The sequence below is a fragment of the Amblyomma mixtum genome, chromosome 9 (genome assembly GCF_055824585.1).
Source record: "Amblyomma mixtum isolate Tamu chromosome 9, ASM5582458v1, whole genome shotgun sequence".
NCBI classification, from domain to species: Eukaryota; Metazoa; Arthropoda; class Arachnida; order Ixodida; family Ixodidae; genus Amblyomma; species Amblyomma mixtum.
In genome coordinates this window covers 109,226,778-109,252,750 of record NC_143020.1, presented here as the reverse complement: position 1 = coordinate 109,252,750, position 25,973 = coordinate 109,226,778, and the positions used below count along the sequence as shown (strand labels likewise).

Below are 25,973 nucleotides of genomic sequence, written 5' to 3'. Positions count from 1 at the left end.
CACTCATTGGCCGTGGCACTTAGTTCTTATACATTAAGACGCAATCATGACTATTGACGTGATTGATATTGGTGGTAAGCGCAGTTAGTGGTGACAGTAAGAAAATCATAATTGCATCCTTCCCACGAGGAAAGTGCTAAGTTCTTGACATGCTCATTGATTCTCAATTCCAGTTCATTTAGTTGCTGTATACTTAGCTGGTTTAGATCCTAAAGGTAATATAAGAGATTGCATAAAACTGGCGCATATGCACAGAGGTTTCTCAAAGAGCTGAAGGCGATTCCATTTCGATCGGAAATGCTGTAAACTGTCCGTTCACGTTCCACTGGAGAGTTCACAGACCTCGTGAAAAGATGTTATGCACACCAATCAAAACCACAAGCAGTGTCTCTGTCATAATAGTCAAGAAAGCACCGACCGAAGGCTTCAAGCAACGTTTCTCGGTAGTATACAGGAAATAAATATTCATTACGTGGTAATCTAAAAACATCGCTTGTGATCTTTATAAGGTTAAGGCAGTTATCGTTTAAAATATCTCGTTAACGACAAAAATACAAAATAAGGAAGAAGCCACAAAGTAAAGCGAACAGGAAAAGCTGGAACAAGTGGATGGCGGCATTCACTCGAAACACTCTTTTAGAGGCGACATTCGATGCTGGTCGGTGCAAGAGAAGGCCTGGTGGAATTCCGGCAGCTTGGAAACGCCAAAGTTACACCCCAAGTGCGCCGCAGAGTGGCTCAAGTCGTTGGGGCCCGGTGTCGCATCCACTGCGCCGCAGAGAGGCAAGCAGGCACGCTTGAAGAACAGCGCGTTGGTGGCCACCGTGCGCTGAAGGTCCTGCTTGACGGCGTCCGAGTCATACTCGATCTTTATGTCCCTGGCGGCCTCTATGGCGTCCATCACTGAGAACGCGTCGTCAAACTGCTCCTCAGTGAGCGACCTACCGGACACTTTGTATCGGCCACCGAGGCAGCGTGCGAGGTCCGCGTACCCGGTGAGGGCCCTTTTACTCCAGGAAGAAGACGTGTTTCCGTCAGGGAGGCTTTGGTCCCGGCCGTTGGCCAGGCGCGCAAGTCGTCGTAACACCACTGTTGTCTCGGTGGCGATGTTGATGAAATCCTCGGCTACTGACGTGTAGTATATTGGTTCCGCACCCAGGAACTGGGGAAGCACTATGGTCTTTTCTATGTGGTTGACAGAAATGTTTGTGCCTATCAAGTCCTCACTGTGCTTCATTACGAGCGACCTGGATGTACTGTGTCGGCAAGACGGCTGTGTTTCGAGCTTGTAAATATCGACATAGTTTTCGATGAAACTGTTAGTCACGAGGAGATTGCCTTCTCCGAAACGGCTGCACTCGAGCTGCTGGTGGGTCATCACGCTGCTCGGAAACAGGACGACGGTGAAATTGTCGATCTTTCGCTCGGATGTTGTTATGTCCTCAGGGTCCATCCAGGCCCGGGAAGCGATGATAGGAAGCAGCCTGGTCTCAAAATCAATGTAATTCTTCAACTTTTCTATGACAGGTCTTCTGATGGAAAGCATTATAGACATCGCTTGCAGCCAAGCATCTTTGAAGACTGCTATCCCAGAACTGAAGCAGATAGCGCGGACGTTGTGCTTGGTCCGTGACGACATAAGCTTGAAATCGTAGGACAGGACGTGGGCCACCAGGAGGGTCACCAGGTATACGGGTCTCGCAACCAGCGTCACGTTCAATAATGCAGCCTCCAAATCAGCGCAGACCTTGGTGAACTCCGGTGCCTTCACCATTGTCTCTGCGTCGCCGCCGTGTTGGTAGAAGTGCTCGGTCCAAAGGGCTGCCGTGAATGGTCCGCAGGAAAGATCTCCGATCTTCGTTGGTGCAAGAGGCGCTCCCTTTACACCCTGACGGTTTTTCCACGCTTCGTCTAATTTCAGGACTTCGGAAATGACTTCGTCACCAAGGCCGCGCTCGCTGATGCTAGAGAGGACTCGCCGAAGGTACTCGGTTGTTTCCTTGGATGGATCATCTTCACCCATCTTCCTGTGGAAGCTGCGGCCCCTCTCGATGACGAAGTGCGTGCCCTCAGTTTCTGTCGTGTAGCGGTTAATCTTGAAGAAGTTGTGGAAGTGATTGACGTACGACAAGTTGAAGCTGTACGCGAACAGTTCCTCCCAAGTGTTTTGCACCAGCCATTCCTTGAAAGGTATTCCCAGCTCCTGGAGGGACAAATGAGAACAATACACCAGTTACATGCATCACATATTCCCGTAACAAATAGCCCCTAATAAATTTTTCTTTAAACTGGATGTATGAATCGAAACTTTCGAGAGAGGCCAAAATGTCGATATGTTGACGCACTGCCGGCAAGGTTCACTTAATTGTTATTAGCGAAGTGTTCAGTGAACATCCCATGCCGTCCACCGTTTTCAATGTTTTTTGAGTACGGTGTACTTACAACACAAGAGGGTCGATATCGTTTAAGGAAGTCTCTTTTTGGTTGCCTACATCCTTCCCTCCCTCTCCACTCATACTTCCCACCTCCTCTCACGCAAAGAAATTCCGGACAGGTGCATTTTTTTCATCGGGAAATTGTTTGTGAATGCAATTAGTTTCGCGCTTCGCAAGACTGCATCGGAACAATCAATATAACGCCAAATCGCGCCTCAGGATGCTGGCTATTTTCAGCTGTTTGTTGCCAAAGCCGCACCTCATTGGTTTTCTGTGGTTGTCTTAAGTGATCGGTACGAGCCCAGGAAAAGAATCAAAACGCTTATTTTGCTACACATTGGAGGTTTAGACTTAAAAAAAAATTCTCTTTCTGTCCATAGACTTCTGTCTGCAAGGTCCGTAGACTGTCTATAGAAAATTCGTAGAGAATAGTCGATACGCAATAGAAGTCTTATAGACAGTGCATAGACAAGCTAAAAATTTATGATCATGAAGTTATAATCGACTTTTGTGTATAGAATGTCTATGCAGTTTGAATAGACAAAGAGAAATATCAATAATAGTCTACAATAAGTCTACAGACTGAGAACACTTTTATAAGGGTAAGCCATTCCCATCAATGCGCTCATAATAGCCTCCTGCAATATTCCTTGCCGCCTCACAATTAAAAGTGATGTCCAAGAGGGTGGGACTTCCATCATCTGCCAGTATGACAGCGTGACCAGGGAAAAAGAAAACGAACCGAAACGTTACGAAACCTTGCACCAGTTTCATTCTTACGCGTATCGCTCATTGTCATCCAGGTCGTATACTCACATGCACCACTTCTCGCACTGCCTTCTTGATGTCTACCGGCGCTTCGAAGGCCTTCAGGCAGGTCACGTACAACGCGCGTGCAGTCTCAAGCACTTCACTGTTGGGGTCGCTGGATTCGGTGCCAACCGAGAGAAGCTCGTGTCGCTTCTCCAGGAACATGCCGGCGGCGTCCCGCATGAATGTGGACGGGCTGTGCTTTTCACGGAGCCAGTGGCCGCACACGTGGGAGTAGAAGTCGTCGCAGGGGTCCACCGAGTGGTTCGCGTAGCGGAAGAGCAGTTGGCTTATCTGTGATATGGCAAGCCGAAAGTGGCAGCCTTATCTTTCGGCACATATACATTTCTATGACTTAACACATACAGGCTGAGGAAGTGGGACGTATGCTTCCCATGGTCGCACAAAAGGTTCATACCTTTAGCGCTCACTGAATGTAGGAAGTTATATCGCAAGTTATAACAACAACACGCATTGAGGAACTCAATGCTCATTGTCTTCTTAGAAGCACTTTTAAAAAAACTCTGCTGTGTAGGCAGACAAATTCTTACATCTGTAATCCTTTGACACATGCATGCTAGAGCGGCTCGGTTGCATTTCAGCCAGGCCCACACTTTATCGTGTTGCGAGCTATATACGAGTTCTAAGCAAGACCTTTGTAGCAAAAAGATTACAGTATTGTTCGTTCGGACTACCACGACAGACTTAGTAGCAAATTATTTTCGTATGTACCAGATTGCCTAATTTTACTCTGCCAAAAAATTTTGTCACAGTGTTGTCGTCTTCAGCCTTATCTTTACGTTTGATCTATGCCTTGGGACAACAAGCTTCGATAAATGTGAACCTCTACCAGCGACGATGTGCAATTTACTTGCAACCTGCGATACGTAAAGCCGTTCCTATCATTCTGTTCCGGTCACTCAAAATTGATCAAGAATGGAAAAGAAGCATACTACTTGTGTTATTCTCTGGTAAACTTCTGCCGCCATTTAGCCACAGTTGTCTAATTTTTAGCTGCCTGCTTCAATGATTATCGCTACTAACGAACCAGCAGTAACGTACGGTCTTTAAAGTAGATGATTTGAACGTGGCCAAGCGTGGACATCCGCACTGGCAGAACTGTCATGCGAGAGCGGCAGGAGTCATTCAAGCTTCACATTTAGCGCACACTGAGGACATTTTTATCGGATTTTAGTTCTCAGTAAAACCAATCTTTCGAATCTTTGTGGCCCTTTCGACATTTGTTCGGCAACTAAGGAAGAACGCAAAAGGAACCATTTTAATGCTACTTCATTCAAGCTGTTTAAGTCAGTGATGGAAATAACATCGCCACCACTGACTGCAAGTAAATGGCTCTGTGGCTTAGTTGCACAGATCCGAGACAGAAAAACAATGACGTCATCGCTGTTAGCTTGAGAGAACAGTGTATGACATCATTACCCACATTTCACTCTTCACACACTTCTTTCTCTCTTTTCAGTAATGGCCGCCTCATTGCCACTAAAACGCATTAATCAATTCATGAACGCAAACATCAACTTTTGATCAACTTTTGATCTGCGCTGTTTTATATCTCGAAGTTAAACTCGCAAAATTCACTTTATTAATGCGAAATGATGTGTTCGCAAAACGTGTCGGCAGCGATTTCTCCGTTCGTTAGAGAGCTAAGCAAAAAAAAATGATTACATGTGATAGCGGATGATGTGAGGACGATTCACATGGAAACTTGGTCGATGTGGACTAATTAGTGAATTAATTAGAGCCAAATATGCCACTTAGGCCTCAAAATAGTGTCAGACGTCGATATAATGGGAGGACGTGAAAACAGTACTAGCCATCAAAATTGCGGTGAAAAAACGCAGTCACTTGACAGAGGACGATAATATGTCGTTGTACACCAAATTTGATCGATCGAGAATAATTATCTAATTGGAGACCAAAGGGTAATTTAGACGTCAACATAGCCTGAGACGGGCATATAGTGCGAGGACGTGAAAATAACGGTATACGTCTCAAATGGAAGAAGCAAAAAGAGACGGAAGCAGTCAAAAGAGAGAAGAAGAGGCAAAAGGAGAGGGAAACAGTCTCAAGTGAAGCAAAGAGAGGTGACGAGGGTGAAGAAGGCTTCAATGCTTTCGCATCATCTCAATTGATGGATGGATGGATAGGAGCGTCCCCTTTGAAACGGGGTGGTGGCAATTGCCACCATGCTCAGCTTTTCTTTCTTTATTATTTTTTGTTTACTGTGTCGGCAATTCTCATTAAGAATCGCCATCACCTTTACCTACGGTTTCCTACAATTCTCACCTTATGCCACATCTCTGCTTTTTAGCCACGAATCCTCCAATCGCTTTTTGCTAACTTCCACTGCAGATTTATTTACATGACCACTGTTATCTTTAAACCCTAGGGCCTCAGAAAGAGTGACTGTGCCTGCATCGACATCCGGATGGATGCCATCACATTTGATTATGAGGTGTTCAATTGTTTCCACAGATCTACCACACACTGCACATGTGTCATCTTCTTCGTTAAATTTCCCAATGCGGGACCCCACAGTGACCTCTGGCGTTTTTTGGTCGAAAGCTGCCATAGAGAGCGTGCGCCGTATCACGGGCGTTCTCACCTCTTCACATTTGGCACTTGTGCACTCGTAGTTGACCGAGATAGCGCCAGTAGTGCGCCAGAGGGTGAGGGCGACTATGGCTCCAGCGAAGGCTAGCACGACTGCGGCAGCCAGCAGGACCTTCCACCGTGACAGGTTGGTGACGGATCCGACTGCGGTTGTGTGGGACCATGTATGAGACATGAACCGTATTTTAGCTCCAAGACATGTCTGACATTGTGGGACAGAAATTTCTGAAATTGGAAAACACTTATCAAAATATCGCAGGTAAGGGTTTACTCTGTAATATGCAGCACACCTTTCTTTTAAAGTGTTTGCATCGATGGCATCGAACAGTTAAGATTGCCATAGAAAAACAAATGGGAACGCTTTTGACGATAACAAAAACGTTATTGGGAAAAAAATATGCAAGACTGGCGTCGGGTGATTTGCGGATATCATCATCATCATCAGCCTGACTACACCCACTGCAGGGCAAAGGCCTCTCCCATGTCTCTGCAATTAGCTCTGTTCCTCGCCAGCTGCGGCCACCCTGTCCCCGCAAAATTCTTAATCTCATCCGCCCACCTAACTTTCTGCCGTCCCCTGCTACGTTTTCCTTCTCTTGGAATCCACTCCGTTACCCTTAAGGACCAGCGGTTGTCTTGCCTTCGCATTACATGCTCTGCCCAAGCCCATTTCTCCCTCTTGACTACAACTAGGATGTCATTAACCCGCGTTTGTTCCCTCACCCACACCGCCCTCTTTTCTTCTCTTAATGTTACACCTATCATTTTCCTTTGCATAGCTCGCTGCGTTGTTCTTAACTTAAGCTGAACCCTCTTTGTTAGCCTCCACGTTTCTGCCCTATACGTGAGTACCGGTAAGATACAGCTGTTGTATACTTTTCTCTTGAGGGGTATTGGTAAACGACCGTTCATGATCTGAGAGAACCTGCCAAATGCGCTCGACCCCATTCTTATTCTTCTAGTTATTTCCCTCTCATGATTCGGATCTGCGGTCACTACCTGCCCTAAGTAGACAGTAAAAATATATTATACTGATTATTGATATATTGATTGTTATAATAAGATCGCATATTGTATGAAAAAATTGCTTTCACAAACGGTTTCTCAATCAAAAATGTCTTTGTCGAGAATTGATGGGTTTGACTAAATTACAAATGGAGGGCGCACTTAAGCTCAGCCTTAGGAGCAGGACTCGACAGTCTTAATGAATTAATGCCCCAATATATGGAACTGGTCATTATCTACCTTATATTAATAGATTCCTGGGGAATCGCAGGTGCTGCCACCGGCGGCGCTCTTTGGACTCTCGCGACCAATCATTGAATTTAACTACCACCTGACGAGGTGAGCAGTTTTCTTACAATTCGGCGGGCACGTTGTGATGATGCCACATGGTAACCTGTGGATTCTTTCGCTGGGGATTCTCTGTAGATTCTCTGGGGACTGTTCTGTGGATTTTTCGCTCGCTACCGACGACGACGACGACGACAACGACGTCGGCTTTTCTGGGACATCGACTCCTTAACGCTATCGCCTCAAAATAAGTGTTGAAAAGAAAGGCCGAGATCATGGCTATACCCAGTTCTTTTGAGCTTGCCGTTGTGTTTAGAGCGTCGTAACAAGCACACCAAAGAGTAGAACAGAAAAACTTGTAGTGGAGAGAGATGGTGCATAGCTTTTGGGAAAAGTAATTGTGCAATGAAAGATGCACGCGAAGTCCTGTGTCTCTCTCGATCTTTTCGTGTGTCCTTTTATAGTCTACTTCTTTCGAGAATGTATTATGAGTTAGAAACAAAACTAAAAATAAAATTAGACGACAATGAAGCGAGCTTTAGCCATTAAATAAAATGTAAGGAGTACATTTTTAGCGCCTGTCCTGTGTGTTTCCCCTTCTTGTGTGCGTGTTCTTGTGCGCTTAAATTCATTTCAAAATAAGCTATGCACCATCTAGCTGAAACAGAAGTTTTGTTAAGTTATCTACCCAAATATGAGGGCTCTTTTGTATGCACATCGTCCCCTTCGTCTTCTCAAGTCAACACTTGTGTTTCTTTCATCGTCGGTTTGACATGTCGTGCAAGATATTTTGGATTCTGCCTTCGCAAGGGTCTGGTGCCGGCGGATGTGAGTGCCCTGTTGGGATTTCTGCGTCCCCCTAGGGGTCTTCTGAAGCGTTTATTGAAGCTTTTGAGGTGTGAGCTGTGGCGACAAGTTAGAAGGTGTCAAGACCAGTTGCGTGTGCTAAAAATAGCGCTTGTCCTGCGCGTTTCCTCTTCTTGTGTGCGTGTTTTTGTGCGCTTAAATTCATTTCAAAATAAGCTATGCACCATCTAGCCCAAACAGAAGTTTTGTTAAAGTAAGGAGTACAGCAGAAGCAAGGTTAGTGCTGGACGAACGCTTCTATATCGCACGGCTGCCATACCTGTCAGGTTGGCTATGTACAGAATCATGTACTGTATTGTTTAGAAGCCTTCAGGCCAGACGGTATACGTTTATAAGTTTATATTTGAGCACTCATGGCATATGCTAAGTTGTAGTGAGCAAAAAGCTCTCATCTTCATCAATGTAAACTTTTCTCAAGAGCGAGCCATATGGCCCGAAGACTTTTTGCCAAGGCCGTATGAGACGTTTAAAAGCTTTTAGCTCAATGATCGAAATGTGTAGGAAGCAACGCAGATGCTTAATTTTGAAAAGTACCAATTGGCTCCGCGGGCGGTGGTATACAAAATGAATTACGAATGACACCTGGCAACATCACACAGTACCTTGCATTTGTGTCGACCAAGGAAGTGGCTCATACGCCAAGACATCAAAATGATCCACTCAGAGCGTGCTTCCCAGTCTCAAGAACGAAAATCATAGGTGAAAAAAAAAGAATCTCTTCTTACTTTGAGAAATGGCGTTATGTGATGACCGCCGTGGCGTTGGAGACACTGCGTTCTTTGGCGTTCGTGGCGGCGACAAAGCGAGAGGAGTTATTTTTGGCACTGCAAATGACAAGCGAAGGAATAACTACCATAACCGCGCTGCAAGACAAACCGCAAAAGGCCATCGTGCGGCAAACTGGCTGCTAAGGTTTCTTTTATATTGCATTCTATTCCAAGTTTATGCAAGTATATGAGGCTCAATAAGTCCGTCCGTAAACCTATGTCAGGAGTTGCACAACCTCCCATTCTGCCGATATTCACAACGGCGTTCGTCTCTGGTCATCATGTTTGGGCTACCTTCTCTCCGAGCACGGATTTCGTAGCATTCACGTATGGAGCTAATCAAGAACTGCGTCTTTGGCAATTAAATGTATTTCTTGCGCTTAGAGAAGTCTTGAGTTGCTCACGTTTTACGGCACAGCCTTTGCACAATGAACAGTTGAAGACTGCAGAGAACGTAGGGCCATAGAAAATGTTTCAGTACATATTTTTTCCTTTCCGCCACATTGCTAACGCAAAACGCAAGAACTCCAAGCTCGCCGTTTACAGTTCACATGTCCGACGAAAGTGGAATAAGAAGCAACTAGCCAGACATTTGCTTAGTGGTGATACGCGGCTGTAGACACATGGAAAACAACAGCGCTGCTCTTAAGATTTTTCTAGACTTTTTTCCGGCTTGTCGAGTGCAACAGGTCCGAATTAAGACTCCGCGCGAGCTTTGCTTTGTTCAGGCCTGCATAACCACCGCCCCATACCAAGCTTTCTTCCCGTTGATTGTGACTTACATTGATAGTGTCACTGACGTCAATAATAAAACGCCGGAGATGACGCCAGCCAAAGTCACAGGTGGCTTAAAAGGAAGCTGAAACGGTTTTCTGAGGATTCGAGGTTATTCAAGAATTCGAATCTATCAAGCTTCTAGATAAAACATGCAAAGTATTTTTGCACTAGCATTTAAAATGGTGACATAATCGTCGATTAAAACCGCGACGATGTTTAGGCTTCTCCTCACTACGCTGGAGGAGTCAGAGGAAACTCGGCAGTGACGTCATTGTTGCCGAAATTTCAGATGCCCTCTGCTTACTCCTGCATACTGCTGTGCGTCGTCAGATGGCGCCAAACAATGCATTGAGCTTCACCTTCGATGGTGTCGGTTTTCTTCCTTGGAATAACCGTTTCTTCGCTGGAAACGTACTGCCGTCATACGTGACGTCATTATCGGGGCCTCTGCCCGTCGCTGTGCACTTCACACAAGCCTGAACGCCGACGACGACTTTATTCGGCGATTGCGCCACCATTTGAAATGCTAGAGCAAAACGATTTCGCAGGCTTTACCTGCACATTTCGCGCATTCGGCATCCTTAAACTCATCGAATTCTAAAACCGCTTCAGTTTCCCTTTAACACTATCTCATTAAAAGTCTCACATCAACAATCAAAGCTTACTCATTTGGTAACCTAGTTTTACTGCGCACTTGTTGTAGGTGCTTCCGGCGTTTAAGTAACTTTTTTCATGATTTTCTCAAGCGAAAGCATTTCTAGTTCATGTCGAGGGGGCTGAGGGGGTTGTGTCACCAAAACATGTCCGCAAAACGTGTCCGCAGCAGCTTTGACGCTCTCTTAAGAGGTAGCATCAAACAAGTGGTTGTAATCGAAAGAGGATGGTGTGAGGATGGTGCGCAAAAATATGTCGATAGGATGATTAGTAAATTAATTATAGCCAAAAACGTCGACAAAACGTACAAATAGAGCGGGCGTCAATAAAATGATTTGACGGGCCGTGGACACCCGTGGACGGCAAAATAGTGGAAAAATAGGCAACGGAGTGAAAATAAAGTTTGAAATGAATTGAAATGTGTGTGATGAGCGATAATTAATCGAACAAAATGTTTCAATCACTCAGATTAATTAGTTATCAGCGAAACCATAGGACGGTTGAAAAGGCTGGACGGGGATATAGTGACATCAGAACACTGAAAATCAGAAGGAAAACTGGGCGACTTAAAATATTTGTTTGCAATTTACAAAAAGCCCCAACATCTTACTCATTTAAATCAAGCCATTTTTACAGCGTCCATCCATGCACCGTCGTGTCCATAATTGCAGCTGTATGCGCGCACCAATTTATTTACGTATTAATTCCTTCCACACACAATAATCGAGTGGAATCACCTGCCTTCAGCGGCTTTTTCTTCGAAAATTTTTAGTGCGCTTTAACCTTTTTATTACAATCTTGATGTCAGCTTCACGTTTCATTGAGAATTTTTTTCTTAATTCTTTTTGTGCAAGCGCAGTTCCGTGATGCATGTTTTTGCTATGTTTATCGTTTTTTTTGTGTAAACCTGTTCTATTGAATAGTTTTTTAATATATAATTGTCTTGTTCAATGTATTCTGTTTCAGGCTTGGTAAGTCGTTGTGCCTTGTCATTTTTTTGTGTTTGCTTCTCTTGAATCAAGGACACGTTGCGAAAATGTTTCCCAAAGCATTGATTATATGTTGTAGCCGCCGTGGTGGCTCAGTAGTTATGGCGCTCGGCTGCTGACCCGAAAGATGCGGGTTCCATCCCCGCCGCGGCGATCGTATTTGAAATTGATGGAGGCGAAATTCTACAGGCCTGTGCCACTGTACTTTGTCAGTGCCCGTTAAAGAACCACAGGCGGCCGAAATTTCCGGAGGCCTTCACTGCTTCATCGCTCATATCGCTTTGGGACGGTAAACCCCCATAAACCACAAACCGTAATACGTTATATAATCTGTACCTGCACCTTTCCACCTGCTTGGTCTTTCGGCACTGCGCTATGCTGTAAATAAATGAATAAATAAAATGCGGTGTCCTTACAATCAACATGCCGGGCCGGTTGTTCATCGCTAGGGCTACGGCGAATTTCGTTGGCTTTTCCGATGTCATCCAGCTCTAGCGTTGGAACAACGAAGAAATCAGTCATTAGAAAGGCAATGCACATAAACATGGACGATACGGATGGAGGGCAGCCGCATTATGTACGACCGACTCGCACAACGGCGGGCTCTGCTTAATGAAAAAGTGAAAACAAAGGCCTATGTAATCAGCGGGCTCACTGTTTGTATTTACTGAACTGCAAGCAGCATCAGTTATTAGCCGGTTTTCTAGCTAGGCTACTGAAGGTTTAAAGCTTAGCAGCTTTGCTTAGCATTATGTGCCTTCGAAGGCTTCCTGGATGCTTTCGGACGCTGCTAAGCCTTATATAAAGCAAGTACAAATATTCTAAAGTGCCTTCAGTCATTCAAGAAAGAAATGATGAGGCATGCTGATGCTGCTACTTGAACAATAGAAAATAGCGACTATTGCTTACTTACAATAAATGCTTTCTCTGAGCAAGCACTGAAATAGAGCTGTACCTCATGAAACCTCTCATTATTCTTTTTATGAAAAAGGAATTTAAAGGCTGGAGTGCAAGACTCCCTGCAATGATAGTATTCTCCTCAGACTTGGGTTACACAAGCTAAGGCTTTAGCAGCATGTACGTTTGCATGTGTTCATCTTGAAGCATCATCCGGTTGAAGCGACACAAAATATTTACTTCCCCATGAACCCCTGCACTTAGCATAATCACAGAAAATATTTCTTACGAAAACTGGACAGAAAAAAAAGCAGCATAGTGGCGTGACTGACACAAAACAGGCTTCGGTGACAGTGCATGCCTATGATCTGAAATCCTACACAACAGACTTATGACGCTACAGCGGCTAAGTCCTTCATAGTAGTATTTAACAGCCATGTAAATGCTCGTGCGCGACAGTTCTGAACAGTTTATGGCACAAAACTGCTGATGTGCACTTGAGAAAAACGTGATACAGAGCTTCACATGAAATTATTGTCGGCATGGGCTCGGACACTTTATTTATAACTTTCAAGTTGTCCCAACAGAGTCCTGTCATATTGCATCAAAGACACGGAAATACTCACAAGCCCAACCTTCGAACAAAATTATATTCTATTCTATTGTGCCCGCTGACGGCAAAGTCTCAATTTTGTCCGTGCTTTCGTAAAAAACGCCAATTACGCAACCTTCCTCGCTATACATGATCTTGGCCATTAAGTCAACTTTAAAGAGCATTGGTAAGAAACACGTCGAGTTTCTTTGCGCGAGGATTTGAACGGTACTTCATTTTCGAAGAAAGGTTGTCGACGTAGTTTGGGCTGTTTGAATAAATGCTGTTAAAGTCTTACATTTCACACACACAAAAAAAAGAAACTGTATCTAAGGAACGGAGTAAACACTTACTAGGAGTCTTTGCTTTAGCTGCAAGAAAATCACCGCAATTGAGCGCAAGAACTTTTGTGTTTCTACACTATTACTAAATTTTTCGCTACCTCCTTTTGGGAGCGGGAACATATGTGGCGAAAAGGGCGAATGGTTACGTAAGACAGCCGCCGCGGTGGCTCAGCGGTTATGGTGCTCGGCTGCTGACCCAAAAGACGCGGGTTCGATCCCGGCCGCGGCGGCTAGAATTTCTTTGGAGGAGAAATTCTAGAGGCCCGTGTACTGTGCGATGTCAGTGCACGTTAAAGAACCCCAGGCGGTCGAAATTTCCGGAGCCCTCCACTACGGCGTCCCTCATAGCCTTAGTCGCTTTGGGACGTTAAACCCCATAAACCAAACCAAACCATACGTAAGACACATGTGAAGTGCCTCACAAAATGCGTTTCATAGTTCGAGCTGGAGCGGGCTCCTAATCAACATTGGCTCAATTGGTCATATTATGTTGTAGATAATATCTCTGAGGGGACACTTATGCTCCGTCTTGAGGGCATGACGTCATAGCGTTACCGGGTCCATTCAGAGACCCGGGGTGGTCCTCGGACCTCATCAGTGCACACGCCAACGCCGACACAAGGTTTTCCGCAGAACAGGACTTTAACATTATCGTGAAAAGGTTTTGCTTGATGAAGCGGTCTGATGGGGTGGATGCTGGGTTGTCGCGGTCTGTAGTGAGAACAAGTGATACCAGAATCAAGGAGCGCGGTTGAGCTTTAGAGAAGAGGATGTGATACAAGGACGCCATTCGGACCGCAGCGGCCGTATTTACATTAGGCTCGAAATGCAAAAACGTATGCGGGAAAAACAATTTTAGGGGCCTTAAATAACTCCAGGAGGTTGCAACTGATCTTAGCTTCATCAATCTCGCTCAAATGTAGTGTCGGGGCGTTAAATGTTGCATACCATTAGCATGCAGTCAATGTACGTTGGGCACTCGCATACCTTTCCTAATTGTCAAATGCTGTAGGAGTTTCGAATACGTGCGCGTCAGGTCAGTCTTACGTTGTACTGAACGCCATTAGTAATGTAGTGTACAGTAAAGATGTTAAGTCTCGACTCATAAATGCCAAGCAAAGAACTCAGCTTGTGGCTTACAGCCTAGGAACCCAAAAAGTAATGCATACGCAGGTTTCGCAGTCCGCATATAATTATTAATGGACTAAATAAACGATTTCTGGTGAACTTATAGAATTGATATGGCCGAAATGCCTTTAATAGTGGTATGAAATTGGCCATAGACAGTAGTTTGATTTACATTATCTGTATACACGCCTTCATTTAATGAATTGCAGGAATAAACAGGTCAATGCGAGAAGTAAAGGCATTACTTTTTTCGTATTTGGAACACAAATAAACCAGAACTAAGACTACTTATTTCGGGCTAAGAAGACCTTAATGCGCTGATATATTTTGCCGAGCTAGTAGCGTGTCCCACCAGGCATCGGGTCCAGGAGCACCGCCGCAGTGCCGAAGGAGGAAGGAACGTGGGCCGGAGACGGGGAGTAAGGGAAGTGAAGGAAAAACTGTATTTACATTTTTACATGATTATTTACAAAAATGACAAACAAGGTAAAAACTGAGAAGACTCAGGAAACGTTGAGCGGATCGCTCAGGGAGTCGCTCCGGGAATCGCTTCTCGATGAACGGCTCGAGCGCTTTAAATAGACCCTCCAGAGATCTTCCCGCCTTTTTCAACCAATCCTAGGGACTTCGTCCGGGTGCTTCAAGGTCGTTCACCTCTTCGTCGTCTTCCTCGGCTGAGGCCCTTGAATAGTCGGAAGTGGCCCGTCAGGCCAGGTGGATTTCATATCTTGTCTCGAGGAAACAAGATGGGCGAACACCTGCCGCGTCGTCACCTCGCTTCATCCGCTGAGGCCCGTGGATAATCGGAAATGTCCAGGAGAGCATGTTGACGTGCTAGTCGTTTCCGGCCAGGTGGATATATATCTTCGTTCCAAGGAAATTCCCCAAATGCGAACACCTGCCGCGGCGTCACCCCGCGGTTGACAAAAGAGCTAGGACCGGTTGAATGGTAGGCGCTTGGCAGACGCTCGTCTCCGCAGGTAGCAGCTGGCGTTGAGACATGTCACCTTGACAGATGCACACAATGTCGCAAGGTCAATACTTGGGTGCCTTGGGTGACGTTAAAGGGGAACTCCGGAAGACACGTCGTGGCAGTTTGGCCGAAGTGGTGGTACCAGGAATCCAGGAGTTGAATACCTCCCTCGTGTTCGTTTCCACCTGTCATGAGGTTGCATGGGAGCACGTGCTTCATGAAGACCACTTTCGCAGAACGACGCACTGCCTCTGGGCATGGCCTAAGTGGACACAGGTGTGACGGGAACACACAAAGAGAGTTAGGGGGGGGGGGGGGGGGGGGGTAGAAACACAACAGCGCGTATTCGCCAGTGCGTTGTGACGCTTTTCCTGCTCTATTTAAAACTTGCATCGGTTGAGTTCAAGGGCTACGAATAATGTAGTCTGTTCGCAGAGTCAGTTTTATTTCAGTCGTCAAATAAAAATAATACCATGCTTGAGCTTTACATAAGTTCCTCCTACGCCGGCTCGTTCTAAAAACAATATTTGCTGTTGTCTTCAGCAGGTACACCCAGGACCACAGCTTTCAGGATATGTCAGGAAATTTAGTTTTTATTCTCGACTTAATACCTAAAAAAATAACTTCACCACACTTTCAACTACACTTTATCAACTGCGCTAGAGACATGCAGGACCCAGGTCCACAGTGAACTGAAATTATCCGCGCAGGGGGTTCTTACGAGTTTTGGTGCCGTCCGTTAGAAAAAAGCATTAACATTCAACGGCGATTATAAAACGCTTCTTCCAATATACTGCAGTGTGCGTAAAGAGCCCTCGTCCTGGATGACTATTCATCATAATTACTACATTTTAAAGCCGACCAGCAGTGCGGTACAAATATTATGGTGATGAAGGCTTAACAGAAAGAAAGGCATTGGTTAAATTTTCGAGAATATGAATGAGCCCGCGATGGCGGAGATGTCGCTTTCAAAGAAACATTGCTCTGACCTACCCGTTCTAACCTAAGCAAGAGCTTTCCTCTGATGAAACAATTACAGTTATAAACTCGAGATATGAAAGCGCGGATGCCGTGCAGTCCTGTCCGCTCCGACGCAAAGCAAGGGCAATGAACGCTTATTGGTGCCATAACTAAGGTTTTTCACTCACGTAGTGTAATAAATTAGGAATATTTATGCGTAATTCATATATACATATTAACAGTCTGCAGAATCACCCGAAAATATTTTATGCAATCGCATTGCATAAACGCCTTTTTCCCAATTTAGACCGCTAGCAGGGCGATATTTGGATGCGCTTACCGCTTTTTGATCCATGTTCTAGAAGAAAAAGGCGAGTTGTTTTTTTATTGATTGGAAAATCGATCGACTTGTGTAGGTAAACATGAGTTTTAGGTGCTTGTCTTGAGCAGGCATTTAAAGAGTTCGAGTATGTAAAACATTCACAAATAATATTGCTGATTTGAAGCACCTACGATTTTTTGATCGTTCCGCTTGAGCTGGAACAAAAAAGAAATGATTATGTAGGAAAATTAATTTGCTCTTAAGAAGGAATTTCGCCAAATAATCCGTAAGGTTATCTAAATCAATTTCATAGCTAAGAGAAAAATAATCACAGTTATAATTTTTTTCCTATATAGTTTACTCCAAGCCGGCAAGCCTCATTTTTCATGTAGTTTTGAAACAACGATGTGAGATTCGAAGCTACTTAAGTGTTTTGCCACGCGCGCTGGAACAGGAACGAAAGAGTCGGATTACAACAGCTAAATTTGAATTCACGTTAACAACATTTCTTTGTTTTCAAAATGATCAATTTATAATTAATCGGATGCTTCAGTCTAGAGGACGCGTTTCCAAACACGAATGAATAAAAATTATTAGTGAAGTTTTCGAAGTCCGACTTTCTCAGAAACAAGAAACAAGCATAAAGAATTATTATGAATATTCATTGGCACTTAAAAAAGGTTTTTCATTCACTCGTGTTATGTGATTCGAAAGCTGTCTTGGACAAAATAATTCATAGCTAAAATTTGCATTAAATATAAAATATTACACACGCACTGGTTGCATACGTCGCTTAATTAAAAACCGAAGTGAAAAATTCGAGCGCCCTTACCGCTTTTTGCCCCACCCGCTGTAAGCACAAGAGGACAAAGAAATGTTACATAGATTAATACAAGCGTGTAAAAAATTTCTCGTTTCGAGTGCATATTTATAAATTTCATTAGCATTTAAAATTAGCTGCTCTGCATGCAACAAATTTGCTCTAGAGTGTACATTTTTATACGCACACGAAAGCACTTTTTGAATGATATTAAATCACTTTTGACCTCTTCTACGGCAAAAAGAACTAGGAAACAAATGTGTGCACTCGAGTAAGGAGCCCACATATTTTTTTAGAGATTTTGATGGGGCCGTTACACGAAATTTGAATTTTCCTGAATTTTTCCGACTCAAGTGCAACCCAAATTATGCGTTCTGTGCTTGCGCGATAACCGGTATTTTATGAGGAATTAGCGCAGGCCTGACGGACTCTTCATACTCTTCATAGAGTTAGCGCATATAAACTGTCGATGATAACATGACTGGTTGGAAGGCACGGTAGCGTAGTGACGAAGCATCCGTAAGATCACGATTCAGTATCAACGGAACGACGCGTCAAAGGCATGGTCGTACCGTACTGGGAAAGGATACATACTTGAAACGGGATCGATCTGTGCCAATATGTTTCCAAAATATAGCCAGCTTAGCTGCAGGGAGCGTACCTTGTACTAGTGCGGACCTCACGTAAGCGTATTGGGCATTGATTGGACGCGAAATATGACTATTCGCTTGGAGGCACGGCTTTCTAACCTGCCAACCGGAACAAGAAGGAAATTCCAAACGCGTTACTTAGTTAACGAGACTAAATTTACAGGTTGCATCATATTTCGTCGGCTCAAAGCTAGGTGCAGAATACTATTTGTTGCTTACAATAGTTTACTTCCGAAGTAAAGAATTGTTTTCTCTAGAAGGCGCGTTATAGTTCATCAAGCACTTCATTTTTTTAGCATTTTTTGAAAGGGCTTACGAGTTTTGGCTCCTATGGTTTCTTCTGCAAAACAAAAAACAAAAACAAATGATAAGTGTTCATTAACTCGGACAACTGTAATTCCCTCAGATAAAAGCGGTACATGTAGGTTTTGGAAAATGCTTTTTACAGGAAAAAAAAAAACATTTGGATTCGTATTTTCTTAATGAAATGTACTTCATGCGCACATATTTTACACACAAACGATGTCAGATTTACTACAAGAATATTTTGAGAAACTTACGGCTTTTTGTCCCGGCAGCTAGAACAAGCAGCGTAAATAACAGGTTGTAATGGGTTACGAGACTTTTACATATTTTAGTGGTGGAATTGCCACTATAGATTTCACTGCTGCTTTACAAAAACTGCACATGACACAGTGAAATATTGACTCTTTATATAAAAGCACAGTTCTGTTCAACATGGAGCACAAAATAACAGCGAAGATTTCAAATGACCTAAATTATTTTTGCTCCTCAGAATCTCGCAGCAAGAGTGAAATATTATAAATTTTTATCGGCTTTCAGAAATGCATCTTTCTCGCATCTTCCGCAATAAATTAAGTTCAGCAAAATTCAAATTGGCTGGAAAAAATTCACCAGTATACTATTTTCAGTGCTCTAATTTCTGCGTCTTAGTGTCACGCCTCAACCAATTTAGATATAGATACCTATTAGAAGAAGGGACTTAAGGCTTTATGCCTAGCCGACCAGTACAGCCAACATTTAATGATACTTTGATTCGCTAACTAATCCTCGCACTTAATACTTTAGGGTGCATATAATTTCTGGCATTGAATTCAAACTTATCAAATTCAATATTGGTCAAGATTAGCCCGTCGGCATGAACCGGGTTGTTTACCCTAAGGAGAAAGTTTCGATTTAGCAGCCAGTCGAAAATTACCAGAAAATATTTTAAATGACATCCAACAAATCTGGCCCCTACCCTCCATAACAAGAGCCAAGGATCGTAATGGTTCGTTAGCTCTTAAAATTGTATTTCCCTCACGTAGGTGACAGTAAATGGCACCTAGGTAAAAGCCAGACTTATACGAACTATTATCCGTAGTAAAAATGCCTTTTCAACACTAATTCATGAGCAGAGATCGCACTCCACAACCATTTCTTACATACCAGTGGAAGATAAAGAGAAAGTTAAGAATTTTGAGACACGTACCCGTCGCAACAAAAAGCAAGGTACACGAATGCCTTTGCTGCTGAACCATGCATGCTATACACAATGGTATATTATGTAAACTGATATTTGCAAAATTCACCCCTGGTGAAAGAAACTGCCTTGGATGCAGTTGAGTGCTTATTCTATGGGGCTCGTTTTCTTCCCCTCATCGCTGAAAACGTCAGCGAAGATTTCAAAAGACTTGCGGCTTTTCTGTCCTTCGGCGTCCGCCATAAGAAGGAACAAGACCGATAGTCGCTCTGCGAGTCTTAAACATGTCTATCTCGCATACCTCACAGTACATTTTTTTTTCAGAAAAGAGCTACAAATTGCTGTGGAAAATTAACCGTAATTTTTCATTTTTTATTCAAAGCTTGATCCATGAGCAGGAGTCTCACTGCATCAGCCGGTTTAGAAGTATCAGTGGAATATTCGCAGGTACTTACGTTTTCTCGCTACGCTAGCTAAAAGAAGAACCAAGATAGAAAAATAGTTTTTGTATTTAACAATATATTCCTCTTATGCAAGCTATTGCGAAAAAAAATTGAATTCATATTTATAACATTTTCTCGTGTCCAATGTAGAGATCCTTGCGTACAGTGGGATGTTAACTCTTTGCGCGGTCTTCTATTCACGGTTACAAAAATGCGAGATAATATTTGAAAGCACCAGCTTTAACTCCTCCGCTGCCCCATGCAGGAAGGAGCAGTAATGGTCATTGCGTTTGCTTTATTCTTGCCCATTCTATAGTAAATTGTGTATGCCTATGTCCAAGCCGCACCTCCCTGTAAAGGTTACCCGTGCTTATTACAGACCTACAGTGCAGTTCACTCCCAGAGCAACGGTCGTTTCCGTCATGCTGCTCGAAATTACTGCTGCAATACTTCATCTTTTAATTACGTTTTTCTTCCTCGTGAGCAGTCCGTGGCCGTGTCAGGTTTTTCACACGAGTGGGTACCTGGGGCAGTATTTTATTACAATACGTTTAATTTCTAGTATCTTATTACAATGACGTCCGCCGTAACGAAAGCAGCAATGGGTTGCGAAGCAAGCGGAACATGACAGTCACAGCCTGTCCGGTCGCGAAGTCACCGCTAGTCGCTCTCCTGGAGCCTAATCCAGTCCTGCTGAGCCTCAACGGGCAGGCTGTGCCGATTCGTCGCACAGAATATTTGCCACGACTGGATTAGAGCCCGTACGCCCAGTTTATTCGCCACGGCTTGATTAGCGCCCATTAAGCTCGTCACACGTCACTGTGCTCCGTCATTCGTGGGCGTTGCGCCTCGCCATATATGCGATATTATCGCGGAACGCGTTTATTCAATGAAGCATACAGGAGCGTTTATTCTTTATTCAGACAGTACCCCGCAGCGCCCGAGGGTGTTATAGCAGGGGGGTTACCGTATAGAAAAAAAAAACGCATCTTCATTCACACAGCGTGCTTGTGATTCTGTTAGTCGGTTCTATTCTCCAATCCATTAAAAAAAGGAATTTGCGTAAGTATCCGTCCTGGCCTGATACTCATGAACTTTAAAACTGTGGTCTATGCGCCTGGAGACCTATTGTTTCTCTGTAATGTAGTATTATTGTAATAAATTATAAAGTCAATGTCACAGCCAGCGTGACGTCTTCTCCCACCGCTATGGTCGCCATGAGCAGTGATCAGTGATAAAAGTGTTCGGCTACTGACCCAAAAGACGCGGGTTCGATCGCGGTCGAATTTTGTTGGAGGCGAAATTGCAGCGACCCGTGTGCTGTGCGATGTCAGTGCACGTTAAAGAACCCCAGGTGGTCAAAATTTCCGGAGCCCTTCACTATACGGCGTCCCTCATATCTTTAGTCGCTTTGGAACCTTAAAATCGCATAAACCAATCAGAATGGGAAATGATCAAGCGAATGAAAAATAAAATGAATGGTTAGAAAACAGGGCTCCTGGCTTCTTTTGAATTACTGTAGCCGGGTGCGACTCCTTCCATGATGGAAGAGATGACTGTCGGTAACTAATGGTTAAAATGTCTTTAAACTGAACGCGGCTGAGAGCGACTGGGTTCATTTATCCGAGTCCAATAACCGTTTTGTATAATTAAAACTTGATAAAGAGTACTAGGCATATTGATTTGTTGGTTCCCTGCGCTGGGTCAAAAATCATGTATGATGAACATGTTTTGAAAGTTAAGGAACTGTTTCGATTGAAGAGTAAAGAGCGCATTAAATTTGCATATTTCAGAACCATTTTGCAGAATTTCTTCGAGTTATCTGTTATATATATTTTAATCTGAATCACGTTTTCATTTTTCGATCAAGTAAAAAAATTTTGGACCATATTAGAAAATACTTACCACTCTTCTGCTTTTCCGCTAGAACGACAAGGAATAATCGAGTATTAAGGACAGCTAATGAATAGAAGCTTTTGTGTCGTCCCTTCTGTGATCATTGATTGAAACGTGAACTGAAAGTGCTAACTTGGGCATTGAGATATATCCACAAAGTTTGGTCAAATATTTAAGGGAATCCCCCAAGGTGGAGTAGATTTGTAATAAGGGAGTAATTACTCATTGACATCCACCCGAGCGCAGCCTTACGGCTACAAAGGAAAGCTCTACAGCTTTCTCAGAAACTTCGTAGTTAAAGAAAAATTCGTCCTGGTCCGGGGATCGAACCCGGGACCACCGCTTCACCGGAGCAGTCGCTCTACCAATTGAGCTAACCGGGACGGCAAGCTTATGGTAGGGCGAGAGCGAATTGATCAATAACTCGAAGTGGGAACTGTGTTGGTCAAATATTTAGGGGAATCCCCCAAGGGGGAGTAGATTTGTAATAAGGGAGTAATTACTCATTCAGTAATTACTCATCCATAAAGTTTACGATTAACACAGTCCTGAAGGCAGTGAGCAAACCGTTTAATCTGTGGAGAATCGTTCCCTACTCGCCGAAATGGCTCAGTGGTTAAGGCGCTCGTCTACAGAGCCGGAGTACCCGGGTTCAAACCTGACCGCGGCCGCCGCGTTTCGATGGAGGCGGAACGCAAAAAGCGGCCTTGTGCTGTGCAATGTCAGTGCACGTTAAAGGTCCCCAGGTGGTCGAAATTATCCCGGATCCCTCCACTACGGCAGCTCTTTCTTACTTTCTTCGTTCACTCCCTCCTCTATCCGTTCCTTACGGCGTGGTTCAGGCGTCCTCCGAGATATGTGAAAAAAAAAATTATTTTCATTTTACTCGTCCCCTTTGGTTTGCTTCCCGCGATGGGTCCTCCCGAATTTTTAGTTACAACAGCTAACAAGAGAGAGCGCTGGTGTAACTGCGACACGAGCGCCACAGACGGCATGATTGTGGCGCGCGCGCGCGGGTGATAGCACTCCCTCTTTGCCAAGGGAAGTCGACGCGTGATCACGTACTGGAGCGGCGCCATACTCTCCGCCAGCGAGGTGAGCGCCGCGAAGCCTAGTGGGGACATTCTCCCGCCAGCTCGTCCCGTCCGGCCTTGGAGTTTCCACCTCGCCCTACCGTGGGCGAACGTTTGCTCATAACCGTGCTGGTGAGTTGGACGACCTCGATTCCTTAGTGTATTTGGTTCCTAGCTGGCGTTATTGTTGTAGCCATAAATGCCTGTTTGTGTCAGCCAGAGTGCCGTTACTCTGTTGCCCTCAGAGCAATGCCTGCGGTGGTCGGCGTACGCGATCATGGAGTAGGGTCGGCCTTTTTGAAGTGTCAGCTGCGGTTAAGCGAGGAGAACTATTTACTCCCTCCTCCCCATTACAACCCCACAAGTGTTAGCAAAAAAGAGAAATCTTAAATCTTTCTTGTGAGATCTTCGCTGGACGAAGAATATTAATTCTCTGCAGGGGCTAGCACCGCCACAACTTATAGTTGCTATTCAAAGTAACCAACCAGAACGGCTGGCAGCTCACAGGGCCTAGCCGGATGAATCGACTCCTAGCGGGAGCACACGCACTCCGGTAAGGTGCAGCGGTGGCGTCGAGCTAGAGCGCCAGCCTCACGTCCGAAGCGATCGTGGTTCGAATCTCGGTCCCGCCACGGTTTTTTAACTTCTGCCACTTGACTATTACCATGAGGATGCTTAATTACGGTTCGTGCGGGGAATGCAATAGCATTAGATAGAGCGAATTTTATTATAGACATCAACGCCGTGTTTGTGTCACGTGCTTGTTGTTTATAGATACTTGCGCGCGTCCAATAAATTGCGTCTTTGGTCGCAGTTCACGTTTCTCAAGGGCAAGTTACGCGAAATCGACCCTCATATACCAACACGCTTTCCTTTTCGAGCATTGCTCGGGAATGTGCTTTGCTCTGAACGCTTTAGTTTGTCTGGGACAATGGTAGGCCAATACCCCTGGCGCGCGACTGTTTTCCGGGGATTAATCGCTGGCCCTGCGCTCACTGGGCAGGTTTTCGCGCGCATTTAAGAATCAAAGGACCCACGCTACCTTCATGATGTAAAGAGACGCTCCGCCTAACTGAGTAGGTTCGGAAGGGAGGTTATCTTCGAAACTGACCGTGCCTACGCCAGATGAAGAGAAGTGAAGTAAATGTAGAGAGGCTTCTGGCACTCTTACCTTGAGGCTTGGTGTGACTCTTCTTGCTCGTGTGCCTCGACGACCTCTTCTCGTCACCGTGAAGACCTTCAGTGGCCGCGCGAGGTTCAGTGGCCGCGGGAGGCGAGGTGGAGTCCATGATGACGGCGCGATGTGGTCCGGGGGAAGCGAGGATAGTTTCTTCTTCGATCCAGTCTCGAGGAGCGCGGATCACGTTGATGAGGATGACCGTAACTGTGGCAGGGACGAAGACGACAACGCATGAACCGCGTGATGTGGCAATGCACTGCCATAGAGTTTCTTACTATTACCTAGAGGGAAAGCTGGCGGCGCTGCACTTAAGCCACCATAGACGCCCAAAGCATCATGCGGCGGTGAGCTACTTGTTGCGGAACAGTCGTAATTTTTCGGAAACACGGAGTGGCACTACTAAGACGTTTCATTCCGAAAACTGTTCGTGTGTGCGCAGACGACATTCCCGCGAACGCAGTGTGCAAAACCAATAGTAGTGAAAAGGCGACGCACGACGCCAATAAAAGGTTTTACTTTTCCGAAATGTCATTAAAAAACCTCTTATAGTATTTAAGCAACAACATCTTTTTTGAAAACATTTTTGCTTTTAAAAGTGCGCCTGTTAATTACGAAATATTAGTTTTTATAGTGTTCATTACTAGGCCAATAGGAGAGCGAGTCGTCTCTTATTTTGGGCGAACTTTGCACTTAAATGCTTTTTTGCTCGTTTGTTGCAATCATTAGACAAGGTATTGAATGTTAGTACGTTTGTAGTTATCAAACAGCTCTATTTTTCTATTATTTTTTGGCCAAAAGTTGCAGTTCCGCAACAAGTAGCTCACCGCCCCATGATGCTTTGAGCGCCCATGGTGGCTGAAGTGGTCTCGAGGGGTCGCCATGCAAACTCCCATAGACGGGCTGCCAGCTTTCCCTCTAGGTAATAGTAAGAAACTCTATGTGCACTGCACATTGACGAAGAAGGGAATTGAATCACCTGACTCTGATTACTTGCGTGCAACGGATTTCGAGAGAAAACAAAAGATAACCGAGCAGAAAATAAACAACCGATCACTTCACCGTTCAACAAAAAATCCGATAAAGCAGTAAACAGCCCCGGAAAACTCAGCTGACTACCTAGAGAATAAAATTCTCAATTAAATTCATCATTTATTACGGAAAACATGCTATTCCCTCCTCTTAGTCATGAGCCGCAAGAGTGAAGCAACTCCACAAAGCAGTTTTTTACTTATTGTTGAAATTTAAATTTCTTTCTCGAAGTTTATTTCGGTCTTAGTTACATCTTTACTCTTTACAATTTCGTTTATATTCTCTTTTTTGGGCATCGGTTACTTTTATTATCATTATTTGCGCCTCTCTGCAGCAGTCGGGTGAGTCACCGGGTACGGTTGACTCACGCGACGCCCCAAGGCATGTCTATCGTGAACATCAGGAAACAAGGGCACAAAGACACGTGGTGCAGCCTGCCCCATTGCCTTGGTCCTTTCCTCTGCCCCTCATCACGCCATTGACCAGGCATACACATGTCTGAAGTAAAGATCTCCATCGACATAACCGCCAGGGCCTTGCCATACTCCACGCTCAAAGACTGTATCCCCCTTCCGATTAGTTATCGCTCTTCCCAAAAAACTAGACCGCCCCCCACACTCCTGGCTTCGAATGCTTGTGCGTGTGACGCATTTCCTTCTTTCAATCAAAGCAAGCACTTATCAGATGAAGAAAACGCGCTCTGACCAAGGCAGCATGCGCTGCGGACTAAGAGTTTATCGGAAACTCCACTGCACTGGAATGGAGTGATTCATCACGCGCCAAACGCGTAGGGGCACTTTTTGTAAATTTTTTCTCTTTTTCTTTAGGGGTGGAGAGGTGGGGGGGCGAGGTGGGGAGGTGATAACTCGGGCCCATTGTAGCAGCCTTTTCACAACCCTCTTAAGGTTTTTTACCGAATACAGTAGAGAATTCCAGCTGCTACAACCGCAATGACAG

The 25,973-nt window shown here is 44.6% G+C and overlaps 1 protein-coding gene across 1 annotated transcript; it reads right to left on the bottom strand.

The window, feature by feature from the left end:
• Positions 1-619: 619 nt before the first annotated feature.
• LOC149330671 (neprilysin-3-like) lies at positions 620-24,096 on the bottom strand. Its single transcript, XM_089559472.1, has 4 exons — positions 23,979-24,096; positions 5,872-6,023; positions 3,252-3,539; positions 620-2,203 (listed from the first exon to the last, which is right to left on the bottom strand). The coding sequence occupies exons 1-4, from the start codon at positions 24,094-24,096 to the stop codon at positions 620-622; spliced, it is 2,142 nt and encodes a 713-aa protein (XP_089415598.1).
• Positions 24,097-25,973: the final 1,877 nt, after the last annotated feature.

Excerpts from the sequence above, each read along its gene's own strand:
- LOC149330671 (XM_089559472.1), bottom strand. The coding sequence starts at position 24,096 with ATGGACTCCACCTCGCCTCCCGCGGCCACTGAACCTCGCGCGGCCACT. Across the intron at positions 6,024-23,978 it reads GAGTCACACCAAGCCTCAAG|TCGGATCCGTCACCAACCTG; the intron begins GTAAGAGTGCCA and ends ACACAACCGCAG. Across the intron at positions 2,204-3,251 it reads CAGTGCGAGAAGTGGTGCAT|GAGCTGGGAATACCTTTCAA; the intron begins GTGAGTATACGA and ends TTGTCCCTCCAG.